The sequence below is a fragment of the Batrachochytrium dendrobatidis genome (genome assembly GCF_000203795.2).
Source record: "Batrachochytrium dendrobatidis JAM81 unplaced genomic scaffold BATDEscaffold_1, whole genome shotgun sequence".
NCBI classification, from domain to species: Eukaryota; Fungi; Chytridiomycota; class Chytridiomycetes; order Rhizophydiales; genus Batrachochytrium; species Batrachochytrium dendrobatidis.
The window spans coordinates 894,367-903,934 of NW_006281099.1; the positions used below are offsets into that span (position 1 = coordinate 894,367).

Consider the following 9,568-nt stretch of genomic DNA (forward strand, 5'->3'; position numbering starts at 1 on the left):
GGATTGAACTCGACTTTGGCGGTCAAAAGTGAACTATACAGTCACGTGATATCATGTTGATTTCGGCAAGATCGCAAACTATTCAAAGCAACAATCGTATTCAGCAACACAATGAACTTTCTATCGCATTTAGACAGCTCACAGATATTCAGTACAGAAGATGCCTACAAACCGTTTTTATTCGAATTGATTTCTCAAGACAAAATGCGTGAGCTGCTTCAGCCTGCATTCAAGTACATTCTCACTGTTGCTGCTCAAAGCTATCCAAGATGGCTGCTCCTTGCATATCGTCACGATAAACTGATATATGCGCTAATCATGGCCATCATAGATTATCATAGACTTTGCAGATGGGGTAAAGTACCCTTTTACAAATTAGAACCTTGAATGCATTCTTAGTTAATCTGCTCGTTTATTCCAAACATCAACTTTAGGTGGATCTTTTACTGAAACCTTTTATGGCCTTTGTCGATCCGGAGTTAAAGATTCATCATCCACCACCACATCTCTCTCACCATCTCAGATTCGGAAATCTCTTGCAGCACTGGTAGGTTGGTGGATTTTTTGATTTGTGTGTAGAATGAATGGTAATGTTATTCATATGCTGCCAGATTCTTGTTCCGTTGGTTAAATCCAAGTTGGACGAGATTCACGAAAGACTTGCACAGAGACGGACCTCGGAACGATTTGTGGGGTTTGTCCCAGAATCAGATTCTGAAACTCAAAGTCCTAGCACCAATCTATTTAACAGTGTAAGTCTATTATTTTAGGTCCTATTTAAAGCAACAAAACTTTTAAATCAAGCAGTTTTAATCGGGAATGTTTGGGAATGCATGTTGATGTTTGGCTTTGTATGAATCTAGTCATCAAATCTGGAAAAACTTGGGAAAATAGCCGTCAAGGTTTTTAAAGCAGGCTATCCATATACAAATGCCGCATATTCGGCCATTATTCTTGGATTTCAGATTGCGTACATGTATGGCAAAACTCCATACTATAGTCCTTGGCTTTATTTGTGTGGTTTGAAACTAAAGCGATTGAGTGTATCAGACTATGTGAGTATACTATATATTTTTATTTGCATCCATCACACATATTCAATTCATGTACTGTTTACATGTTTAGCAAGAATACGATCGCAAAGCAAGACAGACAAGAGGACAGGCTTTAGATGTAATATCCAACTCTCGTGGCATGCAATTCGTTGCTCGTGTACTGCAATTTGTAGCGGGTGAGCTTGTTGGGGTGATTCAATATGCGATTCCAATGGGAATACTTCTTTTCAAGTTTTTGGAATGGTGGTATGCATCTGATCATCATAAATCTGCCAACATGCTGCCAATTCCACCACCTCCAGATCCCATTCCTGTAAGTTGATTTCATGGGATAAAGACTCGAATATACCAAATCTATATAACTACTAAACTTGAATTGACTATAGCCACACATTGATGGAACCAAGCTTCCAAAAGATGCTCATATATGTCCATTGTGCAGTAAACCACGTACAAACTCGGCAATGCTCTCCACAGGATATGCGTTTTGTTATCCCTGCATCTTCAACTATGTGTCCGAGTATGGGAAATGTCCAATCACATTTATTCCATTACGCATTGATAATTTACGCAAGATTTATCACACATAAAATAAATGCTATTAGAAAGCGATAGCTGAATCTGGCTGATATAAAATGTAAAACTCGAAAGCTGGACCAAGTTTTTCATCTTACCACCAACTTTACGAGGGTTGTAGACTGCTAGCGTCCTCCCTTCTGTCAATACTATTTGAATATGGCTTCTCCTGATGTTCATGGGTTTCTGGTTGGTGTTCCTATTACCTGCCATGCCTTTAACGCTGACCGCACTCGTAAGAATTACAATATTACTCTTGTGATGAAAGTTGCATCTGGCAGAAATATCTATTACCAGACACTGCACTTGAGATAAACATGCTGTTGGAATGCATTAATAGATAAAATGCTGCTGTAATGTACTATGAACAAAGCTAATCTTGCCATCATCCTCGTTATTGTGTGATCCAGAGGTTGCTGTGAGTCCCAACAACAACATTGTCAACATCTACCACAAGACTGGAACTGGCTGGACTCTTGCTCATGTGCTGACTGATGTACGTTACTTTTAGTTTGAAGCTTACGCTGAATAACATTCATCTAGTGTCTTGTCAGATCTAGATTCAAGTATGGGATGGTCTTGAATTTTAGCTACCGTTCTAACTATTAAACAACCATGAATATTTAGCATGATAAACTGGTTACATGTGTCGACTGGTCTCAGAAAACCAACAGGATTGTGACCTGCTCTCAGGACCGAAATGCCTATGTTTGGACATGGGAAGCATCTGTTCAACAGTGGAAACCCACCCTTGTTTTGCTCCGTATTAACAGAGCAGCAACGTTTGTTCGTTGGAGTCCGCTGGATAATAAGTTTGCTGTTGCTTCTGGTGCTCGTCTAATCTCCATCTGCTATTTTGAGAGCGAAAACAACTGGTGGGTTTCCAAGCATATCAAAAAACCAATTCGCTCGACTGTTTTGTCTCTGGATTGGCATCCTGACAATATTCTCATTGTTGCCGGATCTGCTGATATGAAGGTGTGTCTTGCAATGCGATCATGTTTTGGTTTATGGCATTGATGCTAATTACCTTTTGGTTGCAATCAACAGGCTCGCGTGTTTTCTGCCTGGATCAAGGGCATTGACGCAAAGTAAGTTCAACCGAGCCAAGACTTTGTCAAGACTAATGTATTGCAGTCGATGCTTTGTGAAGTGATCTAACTTTTAAAATGTAATGCTAGAGCTTCCAATGCAGTATGGGGTGAAAAACTTCCATTTGGTACAATCTGTGGCGAGTTTCCTGCTGGTGGATGGGTCCATGGTGTTGCCTTTTCACCAAGCGGAAATGCCATTGCCTATACCAGCCATGATTCGACTATTACTATTGCCAATGGTCCAACGGCTCCGCTTCAAACAGTCGTTACCATGAATCTGCCATTTGTAACGCTTTTTTTTGCTTCAGAGCATGTAATTGTGGCTGCCGGTCACGATTGTGCACCTTATCTGGTTGTGTTTAAAGGCACACATTGGGAACTTTCTGAAAAGATTGACGCTGGACGCAAAAAGAGCGTATCTGGTAATTCTGCATTCAACAAGTTCCGTCAAATGGACAGTCGCGCTCAAGCCACTACAGACACAGAACTGATGACGACTCATCAAAATACAATTACTTCTGTTCGTCCTTATTCCGGTACCGAGCAAAATGTCAGCAAGTTTACTTCTACTGGTGTAGATGGAAAACTTGTCATTTGGGATCTTTTATCTGCTGGTATTGCTGGCTTACGTCTGTGAGGACTGCCTGAATACTCGGCTTATTCTTTTCAGATGGTATTAAAGATTCAAGAATAAACAATGGACTCGACTTTGCAAAGTGTTGAGAAACCCAAGTAAACGGTGTGCGTTTTGAAAAGGATTCAGTTTTTTAAATATGATCATTGACTATGTGATCATGACAAGCTATTTACATTTGAATAATTCATTGATTCAACATGGTTGAATTTCAATAGCAAAATCAAGATGATCTGATTGAATGCATTTTTGACTATTTATACATCAATGAGTACCACAACCAGCAATGATGATTCTACTGCTAATGCAGGAACTCCATCAACACATGAAATTCCTGCTACAACACCATCCCTTCCGTCAGTTTCTAGAGAAGATCTTATTGCCAGTGCAGTCAAATTCCTACGAGACCCAAAAGTTCAATCGGCTCCATTAGCCAAACGGATTGCCTTTCTTGAGACCAAAGGCTTGACTTCAGGAGAGATTGAAACTGCTCTTTTTAGAGCTACATCGACTACTGCTGGTGCGAATGGTCCCAGTCTTCCTCCAAAGGATTTGGCTGTTCAGAGTGCTGATGGACACTCTTCCAACAATGACTATTACGCACAGGTTGTTCAGCAGCAACAAATGATGCTGCTTCAACAGCAACACCAAATGGGATTGCAGCGGTTGCAGCAGCAATGGACCTGGAAGGACTATGCGCTTGGAGGGATTGGTGTTGCTGGATTGGTCTATGGAGTATTTCTTCTCTCCGAGGTGCATTCATATCTTGTCATCTTGGTTTACCTTGTATCCTATACTGACATGATGTTTTGGATCTATGGGCTTTATAAAATATAATTACAGAAATATATCAAACCTCTGATAAACTTTCCTACAGCATCATCGATCAAAACCGATACGGACAAGATTGAAGCTCAGCTTGAGACTACATCCAAGTCCGTAGATCTGGTTCGGGTTCAAACATTGGATGTAATCAAAGCTATTGAATCCAATGCAGATGATCTACAAAAAAGCTTGGTTGGCATGGCCGAGGTGATCAAGGGTTTAGAAGAAGCAGACGAGAAGCGTGGTAGTCAGATTGAGCAGATTGATCAAGAGATTGGCACTTTAAAAGCCATGATTTTCAAGGTAATACTACTTGCGTATATGCTGATATTACAAATGATATCTTATGGATCGTGACTTTAATCGTACGGATTTGGATAGATGACGGAGAGAACCAAAGACCAGCAAGATGAAATGCTGACAGATTTGCAAAACGAACTCAAAAGCCTCAAGAGCTTATTGCTTAATCGTCGTATTGCATCTAATTCTGGGGGTTCTACTCAAATAAACGGATCAGGAGTAGAATTAGCAGGCACTGGTTCAGGTGGTTTAGTCGGGCAAGTTACTGCTCAATGTATTCAGGAAGGCTCAATGGCTGCTATCGAAACTATTCCCGATGTTACAAACGAATCTGGATTTGTTAAAAATTTACTATCAAGTAATACCAAACCTGCAATTCCTGCTTGGCAGATTGAAGCTGCTCGTGCTGCCAAAGAAAAGCGATCCGTTGCCTCCAATTCATTAGGCAACTCTGGTTCATCTGCTAGTGTAGATGCATAAAGTCTGAGCGTTTAATTTATAGTTCCTCAACTGGCATTATAACAAAAAATCAATAAAGCATCCACCATTGACCAATGGCTGCATGCTCACGAGTAAATGGCAAATTTGACTTCATAAAGGTTATAAATTTAAAGATTTATTTCAGTTTTAGCAAGCTCTGGCAGCTTGCATAAATGATACATATCAAAACAAGATCCAAAAGCTACTGCTCAACAGCCAAAATATGCTTTTTACGCTCAGCTTTGAACGGCACGGCATCGGGAGCACTGTGATTTCTACGATTATTTTCTTTAGCTTTGATAGAATTCTCCATAATTGTCTTCTTGCGTGCAGCTCCCTTGACGGCCTTTGGAACTTTTCGATGCTTATCAATACGTCTGATTTCTGGCATATGCTTGTATCGGTTTTTGACTGCTTTAGAGTACTCGAGAGCATTGCGTTCACGTTGTGTGAGCTATAATTGATTTATAATTATTCGCATTATTATACATTCAAATGTGGTAAGAAATTAAGCATTAGCCATTTGATATGGTTTTGATGCATTTACAAAACTAAATAATCATGCATCATTTGAGATTTAGAGGCTATTTATAGATATACAAAACATACCGTTCCAAGTTTATCTGATGCATTGGTTTTCCACAAACGAATATTTCCATCGTCAGAGCCAGACAAGATGAACTTGGCGTCCATGCTGAATTTGACACAGAATGTCCTATAGAATGGATTTAAATTCAAATGAGTACAAAAAAAGTAGACAACACCTTGGCTAAAACAAAAGCGGGCTTGATAAACTACTCGCATTACCTTTGCATACGCTTGGTATGGTAAACTTCCCTAGAGCGGCCATCACGAGCACCAAAGATACGAATTGTTTTATCGTAACCACCAGTAACAAACTCTTCACCAGTGGGAGAGTAATCAATATCAAGTACAGCAGATACATGATCCTTGGCAACAGAAAGTGTATTTCCAAGATTACGCATATCAAATGTGTAACAATTGTGATCTTCGTTCGCCTGTGATAAAGTAAAACCAATTGTATGTTAGAATTTCAAAACAGTAAGCCAATCAAGTAGCCGTTTTAACATTCTATACAGAAAAACACCAAGTCAATCAAAATAAAAAACTCACAGTGGTGAAATTGAAGGCCTCCATTGGGTTCCAGGCAATCGCATTTGTTTGCATTGCCATGATGACTTTTGTAATGGGAGAGGTTGTGCGAATATCATAAAGAATAATAGTACGATCTGTTCCACAGCTAGCAACGATGTTTGTCTCAGTCTGATTGAACTTGACTGAAATTGCCGTTTCCGCACCCCATTGCAATGTCTGTGTTGGCTCAGATCTGTAGGAAATAAAAACGGTGAGTACAGGCAAAGCATGATTCAAAAATAAATTCATAGCACAGTTGGGTGAAATTAAAATGCACACCTATGATGATCCCATAAGTCAATACCAGTACTAGACGTGGCAAACAAGGGCTTTGAGCGATGATGATCAATGCCAGTAAAAGCGTATTTGGAAATGTATGTGTTTGTGGGCTGCGATTCATTTTGGTCCCACATTTTAATGACTTTGTCTTCTCCGACCGATAAGAAATGATCATTGAATGGAACGTAAGTAAGCCCCTTTACAAATCCCTTGTGCCCTATGGATTTCCAAGTACAAGTCTGTGAAGAAAGAGACCAAATTCTGATTTCTATACATACATTACAAAGTCACATTCGTAGAGTTAATATGCAATGAATTTAACTGCATCAATCGGTTGTAGCCATATCCACTCAAAATGAAACACTAAATGAAGCCAATGGGTAATAAACAACCGGTCTTATGACATGATGAATGCCAATCTACTAAACTTTAACAAAATTGATTGACATGAACACAATAGTTGCATTCCTGAGATATGCAGTCATTATTATCCTGAATTAAAACGCAGGCGTGCGAGATTGTGATATAACAAAAAAGAGTTTGAAAGTAGTTGAACCCAATATCTGGATTAAAATAAAGGAATTTGGTGATCGTAGAATGCATGACTACCAAAAGAGGACAATCTCAGTTCAAAACTATAGTTTGACTGTGTGCATCATATAGTGATTGTGATGCTTATTGAACAAATCAATGTGTAGTAGAAAAGTAGCGAATGTTTAACCATTGCCTATCCCAAAGCAAAATAAACGAGTGTTGCATTTTACGTGAATACAGCTGTAAATAGACTTACCACCATCACCACTTCCAGATAGAATTGTAGTCAGCTTTTTAGGATGTTTAGTCATGCAATAAACACCATCAATATGGCCAGAAAGAGCACCAACGAATGGTTTTGCAAACAATCTTTCCAGCTTAGTCGAGTTCAACGCTCTGGTATATTCACGAGCCTGCTCGAATGGATGCAAGACTGGGTCCAAGTTCTTTTGTACCTTGAAAATATCACCCAATCGCTCTCTAGAAAATTCTTCTGATCTGCTAATTGTTTTTACCTTCTATTAGCCGATGTACAGTAAATACCACATTGATGCAAATGATAATTCATGCATTCAGTTTAAAAAAATAATTCAACAAAAAAAGTAGATGGTTAGTTGTTTTCATTGTAAAACAATCAGCTTAAAAATAAAACAGACACATTTGATTTTGAGCACAGTGTCTATACACTACAACACTTGCCATGCTGGATGCAATTGTCTGGCTTGTTGAATTCGAAATGCAGAGCAACCAACAATACTTGATTTGAAAAAAGTTTGATAATTTTCTCAAATTTTGGCCAAATTTAAATTCGACCAAATTGATAAAATCTTTGAAATTTGAGTCAACGTGCCAAATGGCCATATCTGATTGGAACCTAAACTCGAGCAATATTTCTCGGATCTGCAGCTTAATAACAAACTGATGACGGAGTTTGCCGGTTTATATTTAAACTTGTTTCCCTGTACACTTTCTTGAAACATGTGTTTTACTGATTGGTTCTAATTGAATGAAAATTTAGGCTGTCATGGTTGCCTAAATGCAACTGCAGTTGATGGCAGACATGCAGAAAGTGACAAACATATACGAGCAGCGCAATGTGTGGAATAAATCTAAATTCTGTTTCAATACAAGAATGAAATATACGAAATATTTGATGGTTTCCATGGCAAACGGCAGTTTAGTTTCATGACAATCCAGTCCAACTTCAGCCATTTCCTGCGCATCGGATTGTCGCGTCAGACTTGCACTCACAACTGACAACTTATCGAGGATTGCTGGCCATTTTGTTGTTTTATCTATCCTGCTCAACTGCCTTCACATTGAATCCATTAGTTCAGCGAGTATCATTCAATTAAAGCCAGGTATTGTCTTTTCTCTAACTTCAAAGGTCCTGGTCTCATGCTAGTGCAGAGTCTTTGCCCTGCCATTTACATACAGTATTCTTTCGTACTGCTAGACTATCAATGATGCAGTTGGTCGCCTCATAACTCGGCATTGTTTCATTTATCTAGAATTGGTCTACTTGATATACTTTATAGCTATACATTTGGATTGCCTGCTACTATACTGCTTTCGATATCGCTATAATCAAAACCGTTTGTACCAGACAACTACAAATAGGATATTGAAAATACAAATGCTTTACATTCCTTGATGAGCAACATTCTAATTACTACCGTATTCATGTAAAATGAAACACTCTTCTGTATTCATCTTGCAGTGACTTTTCTTTGCTTCAGAGTAAACAATGGTCATACGTTGCGCTTTCCTACCAAGAAATTGACTGTTTGAATAGATATTCCCAACTCTTCAAACACAACATTCATCATATGGTACTCAAACTATAGTTTTGAGCTCAGATTGTTTTTTCTCTTTTTTTTGGCATAGCCATACATTGTACGATCATTAAGTTTGAAATCAATATTGAGGTTGACTGTTTTCAATCAAACTCCTTTTGTTGTATTCTAAACTTGCAGATACGTCTGCGTTTTAGTTTAAAAGAACAAAAACTGCATATCCCATGAATGCAAGTATTGCATCCGTGTCGATCACCAGGAGAAACCCAGTAAACTTTGTAAAAAAGTTTAGATACAATGTTGTCCAGTGAATTTGGTGGTAGCTGGTACCAACCATTCCAAAGGATTGATTGTTTATTATCCATCGACTTTATTTAATGTTTCATTTTACGTGAATACAGCTGTAAAATCTATATTTAGTTGGTTTTGGTCAAATCTTAGACTCTACACACATACTGTTTTTATTCTATTGATGCGCTGATACACTAGTTTGATTTTCTAACCCAATTTTTCTACACCGCTTGATTGTCCATCGATATGGTTAATTTTCAGGTCCTTTAATTGTAGATTTCGCTTGAAAAGAATACCTACATTATCTATTTGTAGGGCTTGCATGGTATTGGCTTGCATCCTACCCTCTACTGTTTTTATTCAAAGCTCTGCTGATTCTGATTAATTGTACGATAAACGTTGTATTTTTCGATTCAACGTACAATTTTCTGCAGTCAATCAATCAACGTCGAAGCCTTCCTATTGCAAGGGTCTTACAATCCTTTGATCAACAACATCTGAAATTTCAAAAATTCATTTACAACAACTTTTTCATACATGTCCAAGAAC

At 38.5% G+C, this 9,568-nt stretch overlaps 4 protein-coding genes across 4 annotated transcripts; 3 read left to right on the top strand and 1 right to left on the bottom strand.

The window, feature by feature from the left end:
- Positions 1-111: 111 nt before the first annotated feature.
- On the top strand, positions 112-1,645 carry BATDEDRAFT_21430 (ubiquitin-protein ligase peroxin 12; the record flags this gene model as incomplete). The annotated part of the gene is made up of 6 exons (XM_006675222.1): positions 112-355; positions 435-547; positions 612-752; positions 864-1,055; positions 1,126-1,368; positions 1,442-1,645. 6 exons carry the CDS (start codon positions 112-114, stop codon positions 1,643-1,645), a joined length of 1,137 nt encoding a protein of 378 aa, XP_006675285.1.
- A 76-nt stretch (positions 1,646-1,721) lies between these two features.
- BATDEDRAFT_18271 (uncharacterized protein) lies at positions 1,722-3,455 on the top strand. The gene is made up of 5 exons (XM_006675100.1): positions 1,722-1,866; positions 2,042-2,127; positions 2,259-2,609; positions 2,682-2,722; positions 2,813-3,455. The coding sequence occupies exons 1-5, from the start codon at positions 1,791-1,793 to the stop codon at positions 3,360-3,362; spliced, it is 1,104 nt and encodes a 367-aa protein (XP_006675163.1). The 5' UTR covers positions 1,722-1,790; the 3' UTR covers positions 3,363-3,455.
- Positions 3,456-3,626: 171 nt separating this feature from the next.
- BATDEDRAFT_85742 (uncharacterized protein) lies at positions 3,627-4,964 on the top strand (the record flags this gene model as incomplete). The annotated part of the gene is made up of 3 exons (XM_006675913.1): positions 3,627-4,112; positions 4,203-4,487; positions 4,566-4,964. 3 exons carry the CDS (start codon positions 3,627-3,629, stop codon positions 4,962-4,964), a joined length of 1,170 nt encoding a protein of 389 aa, XP_006675976.1.
- Positions 4,965-5,166: 202 nt separating this feature from the next.
- BATDEDRAFT_84605 (rRNA-processing protein SOF1) lies at positions 5,167-7,668 on the bottom strand (the record flags this gene model as incomplete). Its single annotated transcript, XM_006676194.1, has 7 exons — positions 7,632-7,668; positions 7,189-7,450; positions 6,399-6,666; positions 6,099-6,312; positions 5,772-5,983; positions 5,574-5,679; positions 5,167-5,418 (listed from the first exon to the last, which is right to left on the bottom strand). Exons 1-7 carry the CDS (start codon positions 7,632-7,634, stop codon positions 5,167-5,169), a joined length of 1,317 nt encoding a protein of 438 aa, XP_006676257.1. The 5' UTR covers positions 7,635-7,668.
- Positions 7,669-9,568: the final 1,900 nt, after the last annotated feature.